The sequence below is a fragment of the Rhopilema esculentum genome, chromosome 10, assembly GCF_057945365.1.
Source record: "Rhopilema esculentum isolate cy_ngs chromosome 10, ASM5794536v1, whole genome shotgun sequence".
NCBI classification, from domain to species: domain Eukaryota; kingdom Metazoa; phylum Cnidaria; class Scyphozoa; order Rhizostomeae; family Rhizostomatidae; genus Rhopilema; species Rhopilema esculentum.
In genome coordinates this window covers 14,428,468-14,456,229 of record NC_142824.1, presented here as the reverse complement: position 1 = coordinate 14,456,229, position 27,762 = coordinate 14,428,468, and the positions used below count along the sequence as shown (strand labels likewise).

The 27,762-nt window shown below is 36.3% G+C and overlaps 2 protein-coding genes across 2 annotated transcripts; one reads left to right on the top strand and one right to left on the bottom strand.

The window, feature by feature from the left end:
- On the top strand, positions 1-23,163 carry LOC135690673 (uncharacterized). The gene is made up of 21 exons (XM_065208296.2): positions 1-215; positions 1,909-2,043; positions 3,782-3,885; positions 4,135-4,227; positions 4,855-4,980; positions 5,259-5,402; positions 5,814-5,936; positions 6,097-6,219; positions 6,866-6,991; positions 7,468-7,587; positions 7,704-7,826; positions 8,681-8,854; positions 9,209-9,394; positions 9,954-10,224; positions 11,792-12,851; positions 13,595-13,733; positions 15,306-16,975; positions 17,403-19,668; positions 20,710-20,871; positions 21,338-21,904; positions 22,483-23,163. The coding sequence occupies exons 1-21, from the start codon at positions 16-18 to the stop codon at positions 23,064-23,066; spliced, it is 8,496 nt and encodes a 2,831-aa protein (XP_065064368.2). The 5' UTR covers positions 1-15; the 3' UTR covers positions 23,067-23,163.
- On the bottom strand, positions 16,024-27,704 carry LOC135686731 (uncharacterized). Its single transcript, XM_089110477.1, has 2 exons — positions 27,299-27,704; positions 16,024-24,882 (listed from the first exon to the last, which is right to left on the bottom strand). The coding sequence occupies exons 1-2, from the start codon at positions 27,628-27,630 to the stop codon at positions 24,693-24,695; spliced, it is 522 nt and encodes a 173-aa protein (XP_088966603.1). The 5' UTR covers positions 27,631-27,704; the 3' UTR covers positions 16,024-24,692.
- Positions 27,705-27,762: the final 58 nt, after the last annotated feature.

Here is a 27,762-nt window from a genome sequence, read left to right as displayed (position 1 = left end):
GACACATGTAGCGGAATGACGTCATTTACTTCCGTTTCTGAGACAAAAAGAGGTGGAAGATTTTCGTCAGGCTCATCTGGTCGAGAAACGTTCGTCGTGCTTCACATTGCGACGATAGTACCAGCCAAAATGAAGTTATTTGTTTTCATTTCTTTGGTTCTCTTTCTGTTCTACAATGGAAGAACAGCAGTGAAGGCAAGCCTGAATCCTAGAGGGTGAGTGAATGAATTCAAATAAAGGTGGCAAGTATCCTGATTTCCCAAATCTAATCTTGTTACTTTAGTTCCATTTTGCTTAGTTTAGTATTCTTATTCTATCTAATCTTATTTTCTTAGCAGTTGTTGTTAGGTAACTATTAACATAATTTGTTTCACTTATATCGCAAATTGTTATTTAATTGTGTAAAGGGCACTTGGCTCGATAGCTCTTCTGAGTTTTTTCCAAGTGTCCTAAGCTTACCTAATTAATATTAAATCGTATTATCAGTATATTGTAATCAAAAGTTTGAATTATCAATATGAAATGAAATGAAATGCAAAATTCGTGCTTTACTGAGGATTGGCATAGAAAGAGCCATTGAGTTAAAATTTTGTTGAAGGAAGTGGGGGTATATTCCAATGTCAAGAATAAAACTTCAAGAAAGCAGGGGCGGGATGAAGCATAAGGATGAAAAATAAACAGTAGCTTGCAAATTGGCGCAGAGCGTTTGTGAATGTGTTGCTGTGTGGAGTTTTTGTTTCTTTTTGACCACTTTATCTGAAAGGTCGTCACGAAGAAGATCTGCAAATAAAATTGAATCTTATGTAAATTGACTGAGATAAAGAGCCCTAAAGTTTTCATAGTAGATTTCACTTAGTTACTTGAGAGCATTTTAAGAGCAAACTGTGTGTTTAAGCTCATATGTTGTTAAAACTAAAACCTGTGTGTTAAACGTCACTAAGTTTTGTTAACTTGAACCCAAACAGTTTGAATCAAAAATTTTTGAAATGATTACATGCACGACTTATGAAAACATAGGATATCAAGGTCAGTTTTTGGGTATTACATTTCACAGGATAGTTGTCAACCTAATAAAAAAGTCAGCTGGGGGGGGCCCTGCCCCCCCCCCGGCCCCCCTGCCAGGCCGCAGCTCTAAGTTGCGTCAGTGGCTAAACACGACCTTGTGGGTTTGTACTAGGGAATCTGGATAGGATAGTCTGAGTAGCCTCGTGTTATACACAGGACCGCCGAGAGAGATGGGAGGGAAAGAGATCAGGACCACTGAGCTTATTCTACAGAAACAAAGTATGGCGCACCGTTGCGGCAAAAAATGATTAATTTTTGGGAATGTAGTTATAAAAAATGTGTATGCAGTTTTAAAAAAATGTTCATGAGTTATAAAAAATTGGAAACGCACATTCAAAAAACCTACAACAAAAAACTGTACAACAAAGCACTTGCACTTGTAAGAATCTCCACGCATAAAAACTGACATTAGAGCACACCCGACGAGGCTTTTGTACATTGGTCTAATTATTTAGAATTATATCCTACAATCCATTAGAGATATGGATCTTATCATACAATACAATAAAAAAGCTAAGATCTCACCTTTTGAGCTACACTCTTCTTTCAAGGACCAGCAAATTTAAGTGCAGGCTGACTGTTTTTAATTTGCCGACAAGTTTGTCTATTCACAGAAAAAGCACCCACACGCGTGTATAAATAAGATTGGATGAATCAATAAGCATTTGACATAATACAAAAGCAACGGGGAGGTCAATAGAAATGAAGGAAACCAAAGAACCTCATCCTAACCCCTTTCTAGGAAAGGTTCCTAGAAAGGTTTTCAAAGCCCAAAGTTATTATCTAGTGGAAAGATGGACACATTTTGCTCTCTACTTTGAATTTTGTCAATTTTCTTTGTAGGAGGAATGTATGCAGCAGGCAATATACCTACAATACCTATTACGCAGTGCCACGGCAACGAGTTCAGTACCACAATTACCGCACTTGTTGCAAAAGAAAATGGGGAATATGCTTGAGGAGATGTACTAGATACAGGTATGTACTAGATACAGATGATACAGATTTTAACGCCATTGTGTTATATGCTTGTTTTCTTAGCCAATATATTATATTCCTGAGATTAATGTTTGCTCCATGCCTTTTCTCTAAGCATAATAAAACTTATAATGTATATATCTGTATTTGCTTTTTTATCTAGATGTAATTTTAGGGAGACTTCAAGAACTATTTTTATTGAGCCTCCGATTGATTAGCGAGTGCCCTGGGCCTTTCTCTCAACATGACCACACCTCGTGACTGCTGGATTTTGAATTACAGTGATCTGTTGACTCTCCGAAATTTGTTCATGGCTAGGCCTAAAGTTTAACTCAGTGGCGGACACCTTGGGGTCGCCCCCAATGCTTTGGAAGACAACGATTTTTTGTTTTAAAACAATTGGAAAATGTGACCTCCTTTCTTTCATAATAATAACCTTGCCCCCCCCCCATATTTGACGAAATGTCCGCCCCTAATTTAGCTTGTTGTTGTTTTCCTTTTCTCCCAAATGAAGGAAAGCATATGAAACAGACAAGAAGCGGATCCGAAAAAATTGTTTGTCAAAATTCAAAGCATTGCAGGAGCTGAGATTTCTTGTAATTACTGCAAGGAATGATTACTGACATGAAAGGCCATAGTGTTCTTGACATCATAGAATCAAGAACCATGGTATCAATATTTGACACAAGCAGTGATCTATAAGATTGAACTATATTGGTTGTTTAACGAGGAAAATAGGTAGCAGAAAAATCTTGCAAAGCGAACCCCTCCCCATGAGTAAACATGTCCTTGTCCGCACGGTCATTTTAAGGTTTGCATGTAATCAGATAACACGAATTTGCCTTCACAGTTGTATAGATAGTAATCAAGTATGGGTATGTTATCTCAAAATATTTATAAATTTACCTAGTTTATAGAATTTTTGAAATATTTGTGAAAAAATTACCACCATTGTAGAAAAGTTAAAGTGCTGCCTATGATCATCTTTCTTAGAACTTCAGCTGGTACAAAAGGCATTAAAAAAATAGAAAGATTTCTGCTGAAAAAGAGCCACAGTCTTCTTTATTAGCAGGCTCACCCGCTTCCAGTTTTTCAAAATTCAGCACCTTTTTACCTTTGAGAATTAAAGGGAAAATCAAGCATCAATGCCTCTCTATCAGGCATTTTCCAAATGAAGATATTGCTTCATTTTACGGTTTGAGACATAAAAACATGAACGTAGAGGCTTCACCTGTTTCTATTATACATCGACGAGCTCAAAGCTTTCAGCTTGTATGAATTATGCAAAGGTCATGTAGTACACGTTAAAGGCTTGAAGGGGTCCTTGAAAGTGACGAGATCGATCAAGAGCAAGTTGTTGGGTGATAGATTGCGAGAATAAGTTTTACCATAACTCAAGAACAGATAAAAATCAAACCGTTTCTTGACCCGCCCTTGCCCTTGAACTGAAGCAAAAAATACAATGTTGTATCTTTGAATCTTAAGAATTCACAAAAATATCACATAAACTGCCAAAAGAAATGTTACAGTTCGCCATTGTAACAGTTTAAACGAGCACATGGTCAACTGGAACACTTTGAAAGATTCTCACACAAAAATTTTATCATTATATCGAAAGTAACAAGGTTTTTAAGTCTCACGACCTTCCACTTCATAACGTACTTATATGACGATTATTATTATTATTACCATTGCTTTAATTACTGTCGTATCAAGTACTTGTCATCGTTTTTTCTAGGACAAGCTATGTGACTTACTACGTCAATCAACTGAAGGTGAACCAAGGCACCTCGTATTTTTGTTGCACAGGCTACGTTAGAAGAGGAGATGCTTGTCCTCAACGTGAGTCTTTTTATGGTTCATATCTGAAAGGGCTGCTTTAGAAAAGGGCTGCATTGGTCTGTTTGCAAACTATTGGGTAACCAGTTCCAACTACAGTCACGGGGAAAATGGAAAGAAACTGAGGGAGTTCTTTTTTCAGTAAAGAATTGAATTCTGTTTATGGTAAATTAATGATAAGCCCTTGACGTTAAGTTAATGTGACTTGCAAAAACGGGTTTTTTGAAATAAAATTTCATCTATTCCTTGCAGCGGTATGTCGTCCTCCATGCGAAAATGGTCATTGCAGTTCACCAAATAAATGTTTCTGCAGGCCTGGCTTTCATGGAAGCTTTTGCCAGCATGGTTTGTATAATATCCTTTTAAATGGTGTGATTCTTTTTTTAAGGAAAGTCCACTATCCTGAAATTGGCCTTTCTATTGAATTTACGTTCACATATAAACGTGTTGATGTATTTTATAAATAAACGTGTTGATGTATGTACTTGATGAATAATAAATTAACCCCAGGTTTTTCACATTCAACAATTTCACCCTCTAATTGTGTCACAGTGTCACCGATCTCATTCTGAACGACAGTATTCTCCCATTATCACAAGTGGAAACCAAGCTTTAGAGCTTTTCAAGGACGGATATTTTCCCCAGCTTTAATATCGGTATAAGCCTATAAAATAGACATTTACACAAAAGCAAATCATTGTGCAAAAGACCGGCAATGAATGGCGTTGCTTTATTTAGACGCATCTAAACTATGTTGCAGAATGTGTTCGTTTACAGTGAAAATATGGACACTGGTCGTCGTAGTCGGCTGTATTAATAACACATGGGCCAGCTTTTATAACTATGACTGTCCTTCTATGTGTCAAATTTTTTGTTAATAGGGAAGTTAAATAATAATTGCTTATTTTATGGTTGTTAAACTTGGGATGAAGTTGATGTTTTAGTGAGTTAATGATGGTTCTTTTTCTTCAGATATAAATGAATGTCAAAAGAATCCATGCCAACAAGTATGCAATAACCTTAGAGGGAGCTATTCGTGTTCTTGCAGACGCGGATATCGAAAAGTTAACAGTAGTCCGCAAGATGGAAAGTGTCAGAGTACGTTAAAGGATTTAAACCAGATTTATTACAAGCAAAAAGAATTTAAAGCAACTGTTTTGAGGTCGTATCATAAAGATTATCTGTCATGTAAACACCAAGTAATGAATATTAGGCCCACTCTGATGTAAACACACTGTAAAAAGAAATACTTTCACTATTTTTATAGCTTGTTAATTCAGTTAATCGAATTCAATTCTGATAAATTTTGTTACATCTACGTCAGAGTTAAATCGGATAAGTTTAGAACTGATGCTTTCGACTGAATTTTCTTTTAGATATAAACGAATGTCTTGCAACGAATCGGTTATGCACATGTGCAGTTGGTAGCACTTGCAAGGCTCAATGTGTGGATACGATAGGCAGCTATCGGTGTCAGTGCAACCAGGGATATCAACTAGTCAATAGTAAAATATGCAAAGGTGAGAAACTGACAGATACGTTTAAATCATTGGAACATTTTAACTTGATATACGAAATTTCAGCTAAAATAGCAAGTCAACTCAGATCTGGTAAAGCTATAAATTTCGATTCTCAAAAGAAAAGCCTATCTGCAAAATTCTGAAATTTTTACGATTTTATTTTTTAATGCACTTATAGTTTGCTTCAGTTAATTAAATAAACGCCTCTCTATTTGATGCTCCTGCATTCATGGGAGCTTTGAAATTTAAATTATATTGAATTATTTCTCTCTATATCGATAATACGAAAGAAAATCTGGATAACACACTTTTATAACAACCAAAGAGAAACATGCGAGAAAGAAAGATTGTTGAATGCGAGTAAGCTTTGCCAAGTGGGTCTAAATTGATAACACTCGCTCTCGACCCTAGATGTGGACGAATGCAAAACTGGAAAGCATCAATGTCAGCAGAAATGTGTGAACAGCCTTGGAAGCTTCAAATGCGCTTGCAATGCTGGATTTTGGTTGCGAGGAGACAAGAAAACATGTCACGGTAAGCAGCAGGATACTATCGGGATATTTTCAGAGATACTTAGATAGAGCAATAGGATTTCCGCCAAAAGAATACGCGATTTTAATAGAACGTTCTACCCTTCCATTATGTCTTCTTTTTTATTTTTAAGACCTTTAACATCTTCTTTTTTATTTCTAAGACCTCAACGAGTGCCGCAGAGGAAACGGAGGCTGTGAGCAAATTTGTACAAATATTGTTGGAAGTTACAGATGCAGTTGTCGAAGTGGATACACGCTTGCGTACGACAAAGCGAGCTGCACAGGTATTTGTCGCTTTTATTGTAGATGTTTCTAAATTGATTTATTTCATCACGACCTAGCACCATTCATTATCATATCCCCCGCAATCAGCAACTTTTAATTATTTCTGATTATCAATCAATCAATGATACATGATCTGAAGTGATCATCCGTCAATAGCAATCATCATCAAGTTATAATATCAATCAGTAGCAATCATTCATCATGCATCATTTCATCAGTCTCTAGTGATCATCAGTCCTTTGCAATCATCCATTTATAGTGAACACCAGTTTGTTTATTGTAAAATTCAGTTTGTAAAATTCAGGACTATGCTTTGAAAACTGAAAATGAAAAAGTTTGACAATTACCTTGGATAATTTGACTAAAACCTTTCAGATCTTTCTAATTCCAAGAAATTGAAAATTTACATCAGTCTCAATTCATAATTTCAACTTCATAAACCCATTAGTGTTGCTTTTTAAGATACCATGCTATTAGTACAGATGAGATTCAAATAAATGTTCTGTCTAGTGCACGAAAATGTACTTATTCCCTTCTAAACAAAGTATTTGTGGCCAGAGCTAATAACAGTATTGGAACTTTCATCTGTACAGACACAAAATTCAATTAAATCTTTCTTATTACTATTTATCATTTGATTTTTAGACATCAATGAGTGCTTGAAACTTAAGCCTTGTGATAAAATAAACGGTATTTGCCGAAATACAAGAGGCAGCTATCGATGCACATGCAGAGCTGGGTACGAAATTGCCAACAAAAATCAATGCAAAGGTATTTCCAAAGTAAACTTCATACTCTATATATTTGCACCTACTATTTGCTAGAATTTTGGCAAACTATATTTGACACATTTTCATGCTGTTATTATGAAAAGTTATTTTTTTTGAAAAATGTGTCATTTGAGAAAACCCAATATGACTGTGATTATAAGCTACTTTTAGTCTCCAAGATAATTCTTCTAAGAAAACTTAGACAAGCTTGATAAATTCTATGGGTAAAGGCTCACAATTTCTCTCAATTAGATATTTCTCAATGACAGTGTAGGTTTTCAGCAGGGGTTGGCTGGTAAAGTTTACATTCTGTTTGTAAATTTTTCCTGTTTTTTTTTCTGCTTTTGATAGCACATAAATTATATTTATTCCGAGATTGTCCTTTAACAATAAATACTAATTTCAATTCGGTATTTAGTCAATCATTTCATTTTTTTCCCGGTTTCTAAGATCTAATATCTCAAATTCAAATTTCAGACATTGATGAATGTAAAGGTGCAAATCAGTGCCAGCATTACTGCAAAAATTCAGTTGGTTCTTACTACTGTACTTGCAGAGCAGGCTATGTGCTCTCGTCTGACGGTAGAAACTGCAAAGGTTTGAGCAAGTTTTCGTCTCTAAAAGAATATTCATACCTATTATTCTAGGTCTGTTTTTATTTCAATTCTGCTGTGTCATTGCTTTGAAAATATATAGTTTATATGTTTTTATAGATGTTGATGAGTGTAAAGAAGGACTACATAACTGCGATCATACGTGCATCAACACAATTGGCTCGTACAAATGCAAATGCAAACCTGGATTCGTGCTTTTAGAAGACAAAGTAACTTGTAGAGGTAAAAACGACAAATTATCTAAGCTTTTGCTTCTTAGTTTGTCTTATTTGTCCTTTTTCTTCTCTTTGTTCTTTTGCTTCTTCGTCCCTTTTTCCTATATTGTTTTATATGTATTCAATTTTTCCTCATTCTTTCACATCTTTCCTAGACATCTATTTATCTTCTATATTTGCCTTATGTCTTTATCTGACTCTTCCTTTTCGTGTTTCGTATGTTTTTGCCTTTTTTCTTTCAGCCTTGGGTACTCTCTCCGCTCATCTTATGATTTTTCTCTCATTTTTCCTTTTGCTTTCTTATTTTATCCTTCTACTCAATTTCTCTACCTTTTTGTCTTCCTTTCCATCGCCTTTCTTTCCTTTTTTTATTGCTTTTCTTCGCTTTTTTTCTTTTATAATTTTCTGTAACATATTCTATTTCAACCTTTATTGCCTTTTGTTTTCTTGTTCATTGTCTACACTTTCACCGTATTTATTTTAATTTTCACTATATTTTTACTCTTCTTTTTTTAACATATTAACAAAATAATTTTTCAAACTTTCTACGCGATTTCTTCGAAAAGTAGTGCCGCGCTAATCATTCCCTTGGGTTCTCTGGAGACAAGTTTCTATTCTTCCTTGGAATATCCAACATCCTTTTTTAATGATTATTTTCTTTTGTAGCAAGTTAATTTGCTGCTTTAATGAAAATTGTTATTGTTTTTGTTAATACTTCTTACGTAGGTTCTTTTCTTCTTTCTCTTCTTTTTTATCTCTCCTTTTTATACCTTTTCCTATATTTTAGCCAACTTCTCTTGCTTTCTACATTATTATCGTTTTTCTTGGGAAATACTGAAAACTAATGCAATTATCTCGTAGCATTACCTTGCAAAAGACTTGCTAGCCCAAGATATGGAAATGTTCGTTGCACTGGCCAAACCGTCGGCAAAAAATGCAGGTATCGTTGCAATGCTGGGTATAAATTAATTGGAAGCAAAACAAGAACATGCCAGCTTTCGTCAAGATGGTCTGGAAATACTGTGAGATGCCAACGTGCGTACAACTAACTTTTCTTTGTCCATTTTTCAGTTTTCATTAAGAAAGCTATCGGAATTTCTGCAAAAGAACATTTTGTTATTGTGCTCAAGCTCAATTTTAGCAATGCTCTCTTTTACCATTTATATCACCAAAGTTTTGAATGAAAATTTTAAAATACGTTTTGTTTTTATTCATATCAGTAAATTACTCCAAAGATGTCTTACTGTATGTATTGCACCATGAGGAATTTGCCATGAAACAAAATTTCTCGCCACAAAATGCTAGAATACGACTTTAGAATTGTTTGGAGAACAGAGCCATCCCTCACTTGTAAAGGAGTAACTTGACCTCTAACTTTTTCTATTTTAGCAACGGCCTGCTCCGTTCTCCGCCCTCCATTACATGGTTATCTCGAATTGCCGTGCATCGAACAATACAATTCATCTTGTAACGTAAAATGCAACAGGGGGTTCACTCTTCAAGGAAATGGCGAAGTTAAATGTGGCATTGTGAATAGCAAAGTGGGATGGATTGATAACAACGCAACATGCAAAGGTAAGAACTACTAAAATTTTGCGTTTAAGAACTTGTTCAAGTCTCTCTAATAGCAGCCTTATTTGCAACAAGAAATACTCTATACTTACCATTACTTTCTCCTTGCCAACAATTGCACAGAGTACCTTTTTTATGATTTTATGATGAGTTATTAAAAATTGATAGCTAATTAAAAATTGATTCTCTTACGATTTTGTTTACATTCCTGGTCGATTGTTGCATATTTTCGCGACTTCAACATTTGAAGTCTTTCGTAATTTTTCTATTAAACTACATTTTCTTCAAAAGTCGAGATTGTCATGAAATGTTTCAAGAACTTAAGTGAATGAGCCGACAGCGTATAGTAAAAATTTGCAGCACTTGGGTAGCATGTTAAGATATTTCCTAAATCTTATTTCATTGAGCTTGACATTAAAAATTCGTCTCACTTTTCTGGCATTGACCGTTGAATGTGATGTAAGACCATTGAAAAATTGATATACTTTTGCGCTTTGTTAGGTTTCAAGTGCGATAGAATTCTAAGAAAACAAAGTTAGATATTGGATCAATTTTTTCATAGAAATAAAGCTCTGTGAGCCAAATCCTTGTCAAAATGGTGGAAAATGCCGATTGAAATTGAATTCTGGGTATGAGTGTGACTGCGCTGGTACTGGATTCGAAGGAGAAAACTGTGACGTGGGATCTCTGCGCATGCCCCCTTTTCCCCGGCTTGTTTATGGAAAAACAACAAAGTCGATCAAATTAAATGCCAAACCATCCAGTGATCTAACGATTACGCCGCAGTCAGTGATTGGAAATGTGCAATTCATCCCAAAAAAACTTCAAATAAAGTGAGGGTTTTAAACATATCTTTTTCTACGAATACAGCCGTTCATTTTGTGTCCAAACGAGGTCTAGACTTAACTTATCTTGAGTTGTTCGAAATTTAAAGCTAACTTTAATAAAACTGAGATTTGCTTTTGTTTGTATAGAAACATTTTCTTCCTCTGTTTTCGCCTGAAAAATCTATATGTATACTAACATAATCCGCTTATAAATAGTTTTCATTTAACTTTATGAAGACATAGAAATAAAATAAGATAAGTGATAAGTTTTTGGAAGATGAATATTAAGCAAATTTCTTTTCCTTTTTGGTCTGAAATTTTTTAAGCTGAACTCTTGTTGGTTTTTCCTGTTTGGTTTTGTTATTAACAGCCCTTTAGTTTATTCAATTTTATAGTTTTTTGATGAAAAAATCAAAAGCGTTCAAGCATTACAAAAGTCGTTTGAATATAAGGAAAAAATGATAAATATAAACGCCAAGTTCAAATACAAATACCTTTAAAGCAAGTAACAAAACTATAAGCACTGCTTTGCGGTGCGGTTCTTGGTGATATTGCTTAAAGTGCCTGTGACATGATTTTTTTTATTCCCTTAATTGAAGTGTTGCATTGCTCTTAAAGTAGATCTGAACTTGTTTTTAATAAAAGCGTTTTGATATTGAAACTGAGCAAAATAGTGCGGCCTAGCCAAGTCGCTTTATCATCATTCGCCGTTCTCTTGTGACGTCATGGGAGGAACTCGTTATTGTAACAATGTAAGCTACCTTTAAAAATCTTATCCTCGCTGCCATTACTTTATCTGGAAATATTGCTCATATTGGACCTGTTAGATTTCTCACATTGACTACAATACAAAATCTCGAAGGAGGAGGCGATCGGGTCCCTCCCGTGAAGTCATTGTCTACTCATTCTGAAAACCAAGATGGCGAATTTTGGCGTAGAAGATTGCCAATAACTCCTTCATTTCTCACGAAACGTAAAAACTAGCCTCAGAAATAAAAATAACAGGCCTTTTTACATAAGAATAGATATATAAACCCAAAAGTACGAAAATCATGTCACAGGCACTTTAAAGAGACTGTCGAGTCTCTAAGACTCATGCGTACTTCTTCTCTTTTCTACACTACCTCCCACATGCATTGCCACTGACAGCCTAATTGCTTGCTCAAGGTCAGCATTGAGTCCTTATTCAGTCTAACTGTACTGGTGAGCCCTGATATGGGGCGAAACAGGTCTACAGCGGACTGTTTGAGGTGTCAGTGGCTTTCTTTACTTCACATAATAAAACTATGTCATCGATTTCTTGCTCATGCCTCATTTGTAAACTATTGATATGACAAGTGGGCTATATAAAATGACAGGGAACCTAATGTACATTGATGTATTATATTAGCAAGTCATTTATCATTGAAACTGTTGTTAAATTTGGTTTTTGTTGATATATTTAGTTAGTTTCAATTAGCTTTAATATAGCTAGTAGTGTACGTTTACCAACTTAAAAGAAAGTAAAGAAAAAAACGGTGTAAATTTTGCAAACAAAAATCATGTTTCTATGTATACTTTTTTTCTTGCTTAGCCACCCAATGACATCTGTGAGATTCAGAGTGACACCAAAGAGCTCTGGGCTGATAAAGATATCATATGCTCTTTCCGGAAAAAGCGCCAAACAGTTTTCAGGAATACCAGACACCTTTGTTTACGTTGAACCACTTGATGCCTCTGAAATTGTCACAAAGATTCCATCGAAGACATATACAAAAACACAATGCTACAAATTCAAGCTTGATCGATGCAGCGATTCTAGGGATATAGAACTTCTATCCTCTTGCCCATGGTTGTCAAACGGAACGGAAGGGTACCAGTCAATTGCAATTGGTGACGTCAGAATCCCTTTGTCTTTAGCCGGTGTGACGCTACCAGAACAAGGTTTAAATGCATGGATGTACCGCAAGAAGGGCTATTTATCAGTGAGTCGAGAGTTGGGAAATGTATTAAAGGGAGGAGTGAAATTTTGTTCCAAGGATAAAGCTTGCGAAAAGGATGTCTTCACAAATGCAGAGCATCGATTCGTTGTTCAACAGAACATTTTTGCGAGGTCTCATTTGCAGGCCCTTTCGCAAATGTTTCCTCAATGGATGAAAGCAAATATTGGATTGGATTATAATGGATTTCATTTAAGTAATATTCAGAGCTTGGTTTTGAAAGGCCATCAAATGCCAATGTTGAAGATCTGCGAGCATTTTCCAGCATCGAAGACATCTGGTGTTTTTGCAGTACAACTCCTTCACCTGCCGCTGACATTCAGGTCTCTTAGTTTCGAGTCAACTACCAAAAGCTCCTACCCATCATGCATTGCCACTGATTTATGCAACAAGATTGCTTATGTATCCCTTCCCAAGGACAATAGTCTAGATCTTACATCTAACTTGAAAGCAATGGGCATTGACAACATGCAGCTGAGAATATATGGATTCGGTTTCTCCACCAAAGAGTTCGACTCAGTATGCACAAAAGGCAGCCCTCGTAATTGTCTCTCGGGGAATACATGGCTAAAAATTTCAGGAGGTTTTTCGTTCAAACATATGGATGTGTCATTAATCGGCGAAGCTTCTTTGAGAAATAGTAATTTACAAGAGGTATGTGAATTATGTCTAATGAGTAATAATAGAAACTTGAAAGCAGTTTTTCTCCTATATGAATTCGCATTCCCCCTCCCCCACCCTCTCTGCCCCCTCCCCTCTTCCTTTCGTAGAAGAAAAGAAAGTATATCGAACCAAAGAGAGGCTAAATTTCTTATTTTGCTGCTTTGATCGTGTATGTCTCAAATGTTGGACACATCTGTTGAGACAAACTCCTAAAAACATAGCGGGTAGCATAATTTTGTATAGTCCAACATATACCACTCCTTACCCTTTTAAAGATAGGGTATGTGTACTTAACAGAAGAGTTACCAACATTGAGCTATAGAAAGGGGGATGATCTTAACGCAGACTGTAAGCAAATGTGGGGTATTTACAAGTTTCTTTACTCTTAAGGGGCAATACGTTGAAAAAGTTTGCTGCAGTATACAAACCGATATATGTTGTTTTCGGTGTAAAAACACCTCACCATAAAGCTTTTCAAGTAGTGTACCATTTAGTTGCAATGCAATCCTAGAGAACGATAGCTCTTAATTTTTAAGGATGATTTTGTGTAACACATTTTCCGTGTAGCACAAAATCGTTTTGTGTAAAAACCTCGAATAAGCCTCCATTATCAAATTAGCCTCCAGCCTTGGAATAAGCCTCGATAATTTCCTGATGTAAGCAAGCCCGCGATAAGTTTGACTTCCATTTAGCAGCGCATTTTGCACATTTTATTATTTGTTTTTAATTTACAGGCAGGTTTCGATGGATTTGCAAGTGAGACGAAGTATTGGTTTAGAGGGAACCTGCTGTCCACAATGTCCATCAAGGTTGGTGGGGAGACGATCGAATTTCAAGTAGAAGATAAAGCTGCGACAGGCTTTGGCTCCTTTGGTATGTAGGAAAATTTTCAGTTTTATAGTAAGAGGAATCTCATTAGTTGAATGCCTTTTGTTATCCGTGTCGAGTCTCCAGACAGTCGATTTTTGAAACTTTTCATTAAAATAGCCCACTTATCAAAAAAATTTGAAGAACTGGAAACATTTAAAACTAAAATAGAGTTAAAGCCAAGAAATATTGCTAAGCAACTTCTAATAACTTTCGAAAATCTTAATCGAAACGTTGTCTTCTTGTTTTTTCGATACCGTTGTAACTTACTATACCAGTCATTTGCACGCTTTCAAATTTGCCTATTTCTATCCACTACTGGGTATATATTATCCCTCTTGATTTGTTTTATCCTGGTTCTGACCTTTTAAACTCTGAAGAGTGTCAGCGAAAAAGTTTTGAATACGTTTAAAAAATGTTTGTTTTTAAGTCATTTTTAAAGTCATTTTTCAGGTCATTTTCAATTTTGTAAATTTGAAAAAAAAATCCTGTATTTTCGTTGAATTCCTTTAATTTTTTCATCCCGAATTTGTTACTAGGGAAATCCTACCGATCTAGCTCTTTTTGACTGCCCCTTATCATACTAATTAAGTTTCAGGAGCTCTAGCTAACTAAGGTGTTTCGTGAACCGTCTCTAAAATATTGATTAAGTAACAAGGGCAAAAAGGGTGAAGGACTCGTCTAGGGTCAACTGGCCTTTCGAAATAAAACCGTAGTTTCTGCAATGGCTGACTCACCAAAAAATGTTCTGCTGCTGAAATCCGCATACAGGGAGGTTGTGGCTTATTTAAATGTTACATTGTAAATAATAATTTCCTTTACCAAATTTGCATTGCCAACTGGAAGCAAGTGACGTCAGTGATGTGGTTCATTAACTAAATGAATATCAGCAGAGGAAGCCTTTGCCCTCTCTGAACATCTACTAGATATATGGTATATTTTGTTTTACGAAATCAATCGCTCTTTCTATATGGCCGGCAACAAGCAAAGCGAGAAGGGGTGTGAGCAACACATGCCCCCTTTGACACTCAGTGAGTGTCAAAAATTGTTATCATTAAAGAATGTTTTAATAGATCAGCACTTGGTTTGAGAGGAGGTTTAGATTTATTTTCTAACTTCCTCAGCCACCGATCCATATTAAGCAATTTATCTATTCATTTAGACTAAGGTCACAACAGCTAGTCGCTTGCAAAAATTGAACCCAAATTTAAAAATCTAGCTTAGTCTCAGGCTATTTTGATTCATTTCTTAACAAAAGGCTTCGAAAACACCACCATCAGAGTATCAAAGTAATTTGATATAAACTTTGTAAGTTTCGTGAAAAAAAATTCCCAGTGAAATATCGCCTTCAGTAGAAATAGCATAGACAAATTTATACCCGTGGAGACTGCTGCCTATTCTTAGGTGGTTGGTGCCATGCAATTAGAGTTGTGCATTTATTGTTATTTAGTAGAGGATGGCCAGGACGGCTCGAAGTTGCTAATGCCAGGTTAAACATTAATGCATTCAACAGCAGGATACATACCCATACCCAAAAAGTTCCAATTTGTGACTCTTTTTCCCTTTACATTGTTTCAGGTCCAACGACTACCACTTCCAGTCAATATGGGTTCACATTCCGGTCCAAATCACCTGTTTGGATTAAGCAAAAGACATCTTTGGTTTCCTTTCATCCGGACCAATCTTCAAGAACATTTGCGACTCGTTTGTTGTATGGGTTGAAAGGTGGGAGAGTTGTCGGTGTGAGCAACCAAGCCAAATTGCGTTCAATCGTCCGGAGAATAACAATGTCAACACCTCGTGTTGTGCAGAGTTTGATGAGGTCGCTTAGAGCGAACAAAATGACGTATAAGACCGAGTATGATGCACTTGATAAATTCAATAAAGTAGCTACTTCCCTGTTTAAGTCAGTTGGCAAAAAGATGACCGGATCTGCATGGAGTTACAGAGATATATATAAAGGAATCTCTTCTTTGAGGGACTTGACCGTTACAGGACTTGACATTGCTGCCCTACTGAACAACCGTGTTCCAATTCTAGAGAAAAACCTTATAAGGAAAAGATCAATTACAAACCAGGTTAATTTTTTGAAGAGAACTCTGAAACTTTCAGGAAATTTAGTTGCCGTTCCAAAAACGGCCGAATTGTCAGAGAATTATGCAGGGAAGATAATAAGTTTTGTTGGAAAGTTGTGTTTCCATGCTTTGTGTTTCAATAATTTGAATGTCACAATTAATGATTCTGGAAGAAGCCAGAGCTCTGATATGTTGTCTATAACGGCCATTTTTCGAACGAGTCAGACAATAGGAAACCAGTTCAAGGTTTCGAAGGGTACAAAAATGAGTGCCGTCGTTTCGAAAAGTTTGAATTACTTCAAAGTGAGCTTTGATGCAAATACAAAACTTTTCGAGAAGGAAATCACTACAAAGATTGAGATTGTTACTGACAAGGTCGGTTTCTTAATGAAAGGTTTTAAACTTCTTAAAGATGTTGAATTTGATGTCGAGGTGGCTGCTGTTAACTCAAAAAAAGCAAATTGGCAGAATTTATTTTTTAAAATAACAGGAAAAGCCGGAGAAAGATCTTTGATTGCAAGCAGTTTGGAAGAGCTCATCAAAGACTATGTTTTTGTAACATCGAAACTGGTAGAAGAACGACACAGGGATGCTGCTAATAAGCTAACAATTATCAATAAAGAAATTGCAGGTTTGAAAAATGACGTTAAAGAAAAGAAATCAGAATTTAGGAAGGCAGAAAGGAATTACGAATTGTTCAAAGCTGAATATCGTGACTGGGCAAATAAATTGAATTCTGCTACAGAAAAGTTCAATTCATATCGTGTATCAGATTTCTTCAAGAACATCGAGAAGAACCTGGTAAGACTGTTTCCTCTAAAAAAATGCGAAGATACTTGCATCTCAGTACCTGTTTATTGCATTTGCCAAGAATCTGTAATGGTGGATGCTGATACACTTGAATGCAAACTCAAAAGCAAGCAAGTAATAACAACAGTTGCGGTACCAGTAAGATCAAAGTGTCACTTGACTGACTACCGATTTACCCCAATTTACACAGGAACATGCAGAAAGGGTGGTGGTAGAAGTTTGTCTGGTGCTTTAGGTGCAATTGGAGCCGGTATTGGTTCGTTTTTTACTCCATTAGGGGCTGTCATTGGAGGGGCTATAGGAAGTTTCATAGGAGGTCTGTTTGGTTCATCATGTAGCGAGACATACGAAGTCTATAAAGAGGTATGTTGCCGTATATTTTAATTTGTGTAGCTTTCTTTCAAACTTGTGAAGTGAAGAATTGAATAGCTACTTGTATAATTTTATTAACCTCGCACGTCCACAAGCCCAGCCTTTTTTCCTCCGGACAGCGCAGCAATAAAATCTCGAATTTCTAGGTATTTACGTCACTACCTAGCTTCCAAGGAAAACTATTGACACGCTGAAAAGTCATAAGTTTCTGAATGTTACCACATCTCGTTATTGTCAGGCCAGGAGTTACAAAGTATGTCAGTGACTTGAACCACAGGTCCTTTGATCCGTAGTCCGCGACACTGAGCTATCCACGTATTTTTGTCTTCTCATGCTGACTGATTCATTGCTGAAATAGTCGTGAAAACATGTTGAGCTTGATGAAAATATAAATTCTATCTTTATTTCTTATTTACAGGTTATAAATCGGCAGGTCGGTTGTACTTTGAGTACGTTCGAGCCGAGAAAAACGACTTGGAAAGAAGCAATATGCTACAACAAGGTCCAATCTGTGCTTTCTGGTTACGGAAATCCAACAGAGTGTGGATGCAGCAACAGCAACTACTCTTGTGTTGTAGCACAAGATCCCGTGTGTTTGGCTGACAATGTGCGCAACGTTTCGGCAAGAAGGGCCTACGTCACAACTCAAATGCAGAACGCTGGATCTTACAATGACAGCTTTGACAAACTGCTCATAGCAGAAGCCGGAACACGGAATGCATTCAAAAAATTTCTTCAAGCGGAAAAGAAGTATCTATTTGCCAAAAAGAACTATGAAAAAGCTGCCGCTGTCGTGAAACAGATTAACTTAGAAGTCACTTTCACGAACAGGAGTTTGAATAACTTTGACGAAAACTTCGCTTTAGAAAAATGCTTCAGCAGGGTTCAAAGAAAAGTTAACGCTAGGCTGTTGATGATTAAAGGTCTCAAGTTCGAGGCATCGACAGCGGCGAGGGAGCAGTTACTTTGCACGGTGACGACAAAGAGGGCAGATGTAGGACATGTAACAGATAAGCCACTTTTATTGGATTTACGCGATTTTAATGTATCCATGCTAAATGGTGCAAAATTAATTGCAAAGCAAACATTTTGCGAGGAGAAGATAAGAGGCAGACGATCCGTAGGCGGGAAAGAAAATGTCGAATTTAAAGATCTCTTTGTGCAGAGCGACTCAGAGATACCGAAAAATGCAACACTGGCAGACAAAGCTTGTTTGGTTTCAAAAACAGCTCTAAAATTTGTAGAAAGAGCTTCTGCTGAAATTTTAACCAAATTGAAAAATTTGGCGAAGAGGCGCAGTGAAATCACAGGATCGTTGAAACTTATAGATGGGAAACTTGGAAAAATCGATAGCTCTGAGGTGCAAGACCAAAATGATCTTCTGAATTCGCTTCAAAGCGAGCTTAAAGTGGATAATGAAGGATTCAGTGAAAGTAAGTTGCTAAAAGAGTGGATAAAGAGCATGGAAATCATAACAGGTGCAAATAACCTGTCCAGATGCCTGAACTTCGAAGACTGCATCAAAGAATCATTAAAACAGTTGTACGAGCTTCCAAGCATGGTAACAATTGACAAGGAAGAGTTTAGGTTATTAATTAAAGAAGCCCAGGGCAGTTTCATTGAACTGCTTGCAAGCAAATTTAGCAGGTCGCTTTATGAAACTGCAGCGAACATCGGTAGAGTCGTCAAAAAGATCGTCGATGCTTCTGCCTTTTGCGAAAGGGCTCCTTCAGTGCATATAAATCAACCTACAAGGGTAGAAATAAATTCCGGAAGTAGCCTTATATTCAAATGCATCGCCAAATCCGAAAAGCTGAATATCAAATACAGCTGGACTCTGAATGACGTTATGCTGCTAGCTGAAGATTCTGATGTTTTAAATCTTGAAGTTGATTCCAGCAGGCAAGGGGCATACAAATGCATTGCTTCAAATATGGCTGGAACCAATTCTTCTCAAGAAATATTTGTTGTTGTGAGAAGGAAACCTCAATTTACCAGTGAGCCACAAGACTTTTTGTACTATTCGTCGATGCCTAGGCAAATTTCACCATTCTTCACGTGTAATGTAACGTCTGACCCCCCTGCTTTGATTTCTTGGCATTTTAAAGGATTCAAGTCTAACAATGAAGTGCGGTTGGCCTACACCCAACCTGTTCTGCGATTTGTTAGACCAGAAAAGATGGATGCAGGCTTCTATTATTGCAAAGCAGAGAATAATGTCGGCTCCATCCAAAGCAGAGCAGCCAGACTCGATGTACTGAAAAGCTCACTGCCTAATCAGGTCGTTACTTTGAAATACGAGGTAGATCAATCGCGTGGAAGGAGTGCTGGCGACAAAGATTGGTTTGCAAAGACAGTTGCTAAAGAAGGCAATTTCACCGAGACACAGCAGCTAAATGTATCATACGAGTACAAAGGAAAGCAAGCAATGAATGTTATTGTAAATGTCGTTGAAAACCTTGACAGTGGCAGAGGAGAAGCCAGTTTGTCTGAGATAGATATGCTTAGACGGGTCTCAAGATCTCGTATAGATCTATCAAAGAAAATAGAGAGCGTCGTTGAAGCCTTTAAGCCTTCAAGAGGTCGATCAGCCAGCGGCGGTGGGCAAAAGCTGCTTGACCTTGGTTTTAATGGTGAAGTTTGTCAACGTGGATATAGAATGCACGAGAACGGCTTCACTTGTCGTAAGTTCATCTTACAATTTTTCGTCCACATTCATTCAAGAGGAATAATAGTGTAGACAAGCAAAAATACAAATAAGGTATTGAAGCCAAGAGCTGACAGTAGCGCATGGATGTTAGGAGAGGATAAAAGCAACGTTACTAATGCAGTCAAAGTTTCTCTTTGCTTTTGCAGCCTACTATCGAAAAAGCTCTTTTAAGCCCCCCCCCCCCCTATTAAACCCCTCTCGATATTAAGCCCTTCGTCCTTATCAGCCAAAAACCTAAAGTAAGCCCCTCTCTTTAAAGCCCCCCCCCCCCTCCTCTTTATCCCTTGATATCAAGCATAGAAAGCTTCCGCATTTAGTGGGTCTCTTGACGGGTGTGACGATGATAAAATCACGTGCATTAAATTGGGTCCATGTAAAAACTTACATGCGCCTTAGAATTCAGTCGAAATTTGGTTAGAAGATGTCCCAGGGTTATCAATTGACCATGGTGACTCTGATAAAGGCGAGGATATTATAATTAATTAATTTCAAGATAGTTTCGAAGCTGCAAGCAAATTTTTTGAGAACATTTGTATAACCTTTTTACCATCAAATGCATTTGAAAACTTCGTTACTTTGAAATATTAATAAGCCCTCTTCTATTATAAGCCCTCTCCTTTTGTTGCCCCCTCTCTAGACCCGAGAAAAATACAGGGGGCTTGATAGAGCTTTTCTGTATTATCTTTCAAAAACCTACCACATTTGAACTTGAATGATCAAGTCACATAAATTTTTAAAGTTTTTAGCCCCATTTGACTCAAAACAAAAATTGTACGTTTCTAACAAACCCCGTCAAAATATATTTTGTAAGGTATGTCCTTCATCATTTCCCCTTATTCAGTTGACAAGTGATCGACATCCAACGGTCGATCAAATTTTCCTCAAGTCTCAGTAGATGTGCCACATTTGTATCGATGATGCTTGTACTTGTGTTATCATGGTCCCTATTTGACATATTCCTACATGTTTAAGTTTGTTTCCAGAGTTTTTTTACATTGCTCTAAACTTTTTCCAGTGGAATGTCCAGTTGGCACCTTTGAACAAAACGGCAAGTGTCACAAATGCTATGTTGGTACATACCAGGACGAAGCTGGAAAAGTATCATGTACACAATGCACTGCAAATCAAGTTACAAAGAAAAGAGGAGCAGTGAACAAATATCATTGTGTTCTTCCAGGTATATTATGAGTTTGTAAATGGGGTTGATGTGATATAGATGTACTTGAAATTTAAAATATAGTGATGAATTTTGGCTTATATGACATGGAAAATAGTGGACGATATTGCTAATTTAATAAGTTAACAGTTGATTGAAGCAATTGTTTTAATGGAAACTACCAAACACCAACTATTTACAATACAAAACGGAATAAATGTATCCGCAGAGGCTGCAGTTGCAAGTGTCTTCTTACCAGCTCTTAATGATACTTTTGAATGTCTGGGCGCTTTGGCTTTGTAATCGTGTTGTGTCGTGTTGTGTGGTCTTAAAAATGCTTCCTTTAAATTCGATGTTCCATGGTTTTAAGGGAGAATATGGCTGGATTTCCTCTGCAATTTATTTTGTTTAATGGCAGTCCTTAGTTGGAAGGTGGAAAAGTCTTTTCTTAAAAATCGCTTTTTAGACATTATCATTTCATTTATAGAGCTGAAAAGTTCAGATATTCTGTTTGTTTTGGACACATCAACAAGCATCGGTAGATCCAACTGGAACAAGGTGAAGATGTTTGTGAAAAAATTTGCTGAAGAATTTGCAAGCAGGGACAAAGACTTGCGCCTCGGAGTAGTAACCTTTGGATCAACGGCCAGATTGCGAATTCGCCTAAATTCTTATCATAACAGTGATTTTAAACAGAGAGTGGATTACCTCCATTATTATGGAGGCCAGACGATGACCTTTTATGGACTTCTCAATGCAGACCGGGAATTTCGGCGTACTTATATACCTGGCAGGAAGAGAATAGTTTTTGTGATGACAGACGGTAAAACAACTTCGTCAAGAAGAACTTCAGGCTTCACGCTAGTGAGACAAACATCCCTTAAACTTCTTAGGCAAGGTATACACGTAATCGCCATTGGTGTTGGAAACAACATCAATCCAGCAGAGTTAAAAGCAATGGCGTCCTTTCCAAAACTTGATAACATCATCCAGTATAAGCATTTCGATCAGCTGATAACAGCCTCAAAAAAGATCGCAGCAGAAGCTTACAAAGGTATGTGATAAGAAAATGCATGTCACAAGTGGTACTTTATAAATAAGACATAAATATACTTAAAAAAGGGTTGTTGAGGTCTAATTTCAAATTAAGCTATTTTCATCTCTGGTCGGCTCACAGGTGTGCCATAGTTGATAAAGATACGAGGCCTTATACTACCTTCTACTGTGTTTTAGTTCCAGGGTTTCAGTGCCCCATGTCTACCCTTTCCCCTGCGTCTGTGGTGCCACGTGAATTTCAACTTTATCAATTTAGGTAATACTAAAGTAATGCACATTAAAAATTTTATTAGTACAAGACACACACAAACTAATGTTGATTTCAATTTTTAAACTTGGAAGATTTTCACGACTGCAAACTTCTTTTTGACATATCATCAATTTCTGTTATTGTTTTGTAACATGATCACTAACAGGGTATTTTGTAATTTTGGGAAATTTTGTAACATAAACAGGGAATTTTGTCATTTTGGGAAATATTGTAACACAAACAGGCTATTTTGGGAAATTTTGTAACACAAACAGGGTATTTTGTAATTTTGAGAAATTTTGTAACACAAACAGGGTATTTTGCAGGTTCCTGTAGATCACTCACGAAAGATATAGCATTGGTGGTAGAAGCGACAAATGAAATATCACCTGGTCAATGGCAGAGCACAAAGAGATTCCTAAAGGAACTCTTAACAAAACTTGCATCGCCCAAAAACAGGATTTCCTTATCGATGTTTGACAAAGAACTTCGCATAAAAAGACCATTCAAAGAGGTATCCAATGCCGCAGAGATCGAAGATTTAATGAAAGTCGTTTCAAAACGGGGAATAAAAGGTTCTATGAATTATCGATCCATAGCCGAGAGGGTTCACAACGAACTCGTGACAGAAATCTATGATGCTGTATCTCCGACTAAGATTGTTGTGTTTGTTACAAAAGATCGGTTTAATCGCAGAATATTAAATCAATTTAGCCGTTATTACCCGAAAGAGGAGGTGAATTTCTTGACAGTTGTCATGGAGAATGGGTCAACAGAAGATGATTTGTCCCTTGTTTTTGGGGACGAGACAAGCTTTACGCTGGGACAGCTACCCGCCTTGGCTACTGTTATCAACAACATCGACGCAGAAACACGAAATTGTGAAGATAAAGACAGTCAGTCGGCTTGAAGAAGCTTCAAACATTCATATCAAATTAAGAATCTTATTTTTGTAGTATAGTTATCGATCCTGCTTTTTTATTTTAGCAAGTAAAGATAGTTTTTGACATCATTTCTTTAATGAAGCATCACTTGATTGCAAATAGTTACCTTCATTTAATTTGGGTAAATAAAGGTCAAAATTTGCTCCAGAACATAGTGTCCCAAAACGACAATTCTTTAAGGAGCCAATATCGTCATATCGCTTTTGAACATTTATTTTCTTTGAAAGATGAGATCTTTATTAATACGAACAGAAATAATTACGATTTGAACGTTGTTTTCGGTCCGTGCCTGGAAAGTGAAGAGTTTAAATCAACAAAGTTGGTGGAATTAACAAAACTCACTGTGCTAAGTATGTTGTTGTCTTTGGCTGTTTTGTTGCTTAATACATACAATACTCTCAACATTTGCGCAATAGCTCCTCACGTGTCACTCGGAGAACTTCCTAACAATATTTCCTCCTTTTATGCTGTTTTGATTTTAGGGTTAAGCACAAATCGAGACTTTAGAAGAAACTCTCATTTTCCACAGTTCGGTTTGTTCAGCTTTTCGAAATCTAGGGGAGTTAGTAAAATCGTAACAACATACAATCGAACTAAAATAAAATGTTGTCCCAGTTGATTAATTATTTTCTTGCATAATACGCCGACCACTGTTATGTCTCACGATGCTTTGCAAAAAAAATCTCCATTTAAGAAATTCTGCCAGCTAATATAGGTCAGGCACCGAAATGTTTCCTAGCATTTAATTAGTTTTAATGGAAAATGAGGGTTTCTATCCAATAAAAACAAATGTGATTTTGTTTTGCTTTATTGAAAATTTTTTCGAAGTGTGCATCATAATATTTTTTTTTCATTATATTACAACAGTTTTATATCAAATCCAATCTACAATATAAACTCTTTTTAAAAAACAATATGTGCGAGTTAGCAATTTTTCTGGGCCAAATAAACTTTGCTTCTTAGAAGAGTAGTTCTTTTTCCTGCCATTGGAATGGTGGGATACATTTAGCTCTAAAAATACATTTAGTAGGATATACCATAGAAAGAAACATTAAAGAAAAGCAGGTACTGAGTTGTGATAGAAGGTATAAATAGTCAGTTAAAAGCTTTACTGCTAATGAGATTTGCAAAACTGAACTAAATACAGAAGAAATAGCCTTCTAGTTTCAATTGAAACTTTAATAAAAATGGCTATTAGTGGATTGGAACGGTTGGCTTAATCAACAAACTGAACACAGAAAAACAGTAGAGAGAGGTTAATTTTGAGGCCCAGTCAGATTATATTAAAAGGACCTCAAGATTCTCGACAGACAAATGCAACTAACAAGTACAAATCAACCAAACATATCATTATTAAAAAACTTTTTCTAGAGCAAACAAGCTTACAAATTTATCTACCAATGTGAGCTCAAGGACACAGACAATTTTGGTTAAAAAATCCAAGCTAGCGGGTTTATTTGGAATTTAAAATAATAGCAAGACACTTGCTCTTAACCAGGATATGGTCACACCAAAATATCAACAAAATATATAGTTTATAAGCATATTCCCAAGTTTTCAATTAGAGTTCGATTCAAGGTAGGTTATTTATGTCAGGAAGAAACTTTTTTGTATATAGTTCTCGATCTTAGTTCAACTTTGACAATTTCAATTTGCCTCCTTTTCTTTGCAGAATCCTTTTTGTTTAGATATGTTCTAGTTTTCATTGGTTCACGGTCACGGTGATAATCTTTTAGTATTTCTTTTATTTTTTCAGGCGGCTTTGTATCTGTGTTGTGTTGTCTGCAGATAAAAAGGAATATATGTGAATTGTATTACTTGTTGAATGTTGAAATACATTGTATCACATGAACAAATAGTAAATACAGTAGACTACACATAAAGTATTTTTTGTATTTGTTGCTACCTAGCATCCGAAGGTAGTTTTTAGGACACTGAGGAGCTATGCTTATTGAGCAGTGTCCTGGTCCTTCCTCTCGATGTGACCACACCTCCTGATTCCTACACCTGGAATTACAGAAAACTGGTGACTCTCCCCACTCTCGGTGAAAGTTTGGTCATGCCAGAGCCTCGAACCACGGACCCTTGGGTCTGCAGTCAGCACCTCTAACAACTGAGCCAGCCTCGCACCTTAAATGGCTATTAGTGGATTTGAATAACACATAAAGTCACTCTGCCTACAGTCATATGCTGTTTACTATCAAAATATTGCTGATTCCGGAATTTAGCTCAGGTCAAAACCTTAGAAGCAAACTCCTATAGTCAAACTTTTTTCCTTCCCAAACAGCAGAACACTTTTTAAACAGTCACATTTACGCAATAAATCCTTATATTCAGGACTTTCAGCCACATAAATCAATTTTTCTTTCTGAATTTTTCTGGTTGCATTTTCTTCAATTTCTATTATTTCCCTACTGTAGAGAATAAGAATGCTATCACACACAATACTACAAAAAAGTTGCATTTCACACAGTATGCATCATACATACTAAATATTGCTATATTATTTTTCTTCATTCTCTTGCATTCAAAGGGGCTTTGAACAGAGAATAAATTCTTTTCAATATATTTTAAAACTGTATATACTTCAAACAATACAAAAACAATCTTACTTTTGGTATTTGGCATGTTCAAGCCTTCCCCCTCCTAAATCAGTAATAACTCTCTAGCATTGAAACCATTTTTCAAAAAGGAGGTTAGACAACATTGATAGTTATTGTTGAAATGCTTGAAAGTTCCTTTGCTGATATAAGGCTACCACAACTGATTTCTTGCCATTTATAGCTTTAGTGTGACTATAAGCAAAGTCAACTGGACTTCAAAATAAGACTTATTGTATTGCAAAGTTGCATGATGTGCTTGCCTCTGAATTGCTGTTTGACACATCATTCAACATCAAACAAAATCAAAGCATATTCATAATTCTTGACAGACATGAATTAGGTTGGATTTTGATTCAAACTATACCTGAAATATCTTAAATCCTCAAAGTAGCCCCTGGGGGCTTATTTATTTTTAATATTTTTGGACGAGGGCTATTATGGATAAGGGGGGCTTATATGAGGGGGGCTTATGAAATTATTGTAGACATTAAGAAGACATTATTAGAAGAACTTGTTTATTCTAGTAGAAAGTTCTTTATGAGCATTTAATTAATTAAGTAATTAATTATGAATTTATTACTACCAAAAGTATGAATTTGTTGTGGTAACAATAAAATGTCATGAGGCAACCTCAGATGGCAAAAATCATCAAATGGAGGGGTCCAATTTGAGAATTTACAGTAGCAGTGGGGCTTATTGGGGGGGGGGCTTATTGACAATTTGTAGTTCTAGGGTGGAGGCTTACTTTCAAGGGGGGGCCAATTTGAGGATTTACGGTATAGTCTTACTCACGTGTGACTTGAAAAGGAAGCTTAAGTCCTTGAATTGCCCTCCCTCCCTCAAACCTCCCTTTCGAGAGTAAGCCTCTTTTTAGAAGTAACAATTATTCATCAGCCCCAGCCTTAAAATATCAGATTTTGCAGTTTAATAAACCCCCAGGGGCCAATAAGATAAACAAGACATGGACAACAAGACTGCCAAAGAGAATGCTATATTGTTACACCTCTTCTGCATTTTTAATACTGTTTTTAGATAATTCCATTGCAAAGGCACCTCTAGAGAGTTTACTCTCTAAAGCAATAAATCCTTGAGGCAACAAAATAGAATTCTCAACCTTCATTACTTAAGACAAAAGCGTGATTATTTGTTCTGGAGAATTATACAAAGGGTAGAATGTATGTTAAATGTTTAAGTTATGGTGCAAAAGTTGTTTTGAATTTCATTCTCATTTTATTAAACAACAATCAATCCTGAATACAATTTAACAAAAATCAACACCTAAAAATTCCAACACTTATAACCAGAACTCATTAACAATAAGTAGAAAATACCTTAAATCGTATTTACTTTCAATAACTGTAGTTAAGGTTTATGCAAACCTCAGCATACATGGATCATATCTGGCTGAACTGAGATTTCTGATGCATTGTTTGGGCTTTATATTTCTTTTCAATGATTTTCAAAGACTTTAAAAGACTTGAACCAGAATTAAAATATAAATAGATCTATGATAACTAAAGGCTATTTGATACAAGCTTTTAATTTAATCACATCATAAAATGAATTTATGTATTGAGATAAATTTGTCGACTTACTTTATATGTGACTCCATTTCCCAAAACCAAAATTGTTCCTGGCAACCTTGAGCATTACATTTTCGAACTCCAGCCAAAAACATCACCATCTCGTTGTCCTTTGGTATATCAGGCATCATCAAAGGAAAAACTCCATCTTTTAAACAAACCGGGCACCTATCCAGAGCCGTATTTCTCGTGCATTTCTCGTCGTAAAGACAGTCGACACAGACTTTGTGCTGACAAGCCCCATACACCATTCGAAGTTTAGGACACAGACAGACAGGACAGCTAAATGCTTGGTCAAAGTATTCCTGAATATCTAGTTGAGACAACTCTCTCTCGTGCTCCATATCGTCTGTTGATGATTCAAATTCGAAATTAACACTATTCGCCTCGTTTGAGGGTCTACAAAAATTTACCGCCAATAAACAAAACCGAAATCTGATTGGCTGCCTCTGTCTGAAAATGAACAAAATTTTATA

Excerpts from the sequence above, each read along its gene's own strand:
- LOC135690673 (XM_065208296.2), top strand. The coding sequence starts at position 16 with ATGACGTCATTTACTTCCGTTTCTGAGACAAAAAGAGGTGGAAGATTT. Across the intron at positions 10,225-11,791 it reads CCAAAAAAACTTCAAATAAA|CCACCCAATGACATCTGTGA; the intron begins GTGAGGGTTTTA and ends TTTCTTGCTTAG. Across the intron at positions 19,669-20,709 it reads CGAGAACGGCTTCACTTGTC|TGGAATGTCCAGTTGGCACC; the intron begins GTAAGTTCATCT and ends AACTTTTTCCAG.
- LOC135686731 (XM_089110477.1), bottom strand. The coding sequence starts at position 27,630 with ATGGAGCACGAGAGAGAGTTGTCTCAACTAGATATTCAGGAATACTTT. Across the intron at positions 24,883-27,298 it reads GAAATGGAGTCACATATAAA|ACAACACAACACAGATACAA; the intron begins GTAAGTCGACAA and ends TTTTATCTGCAG.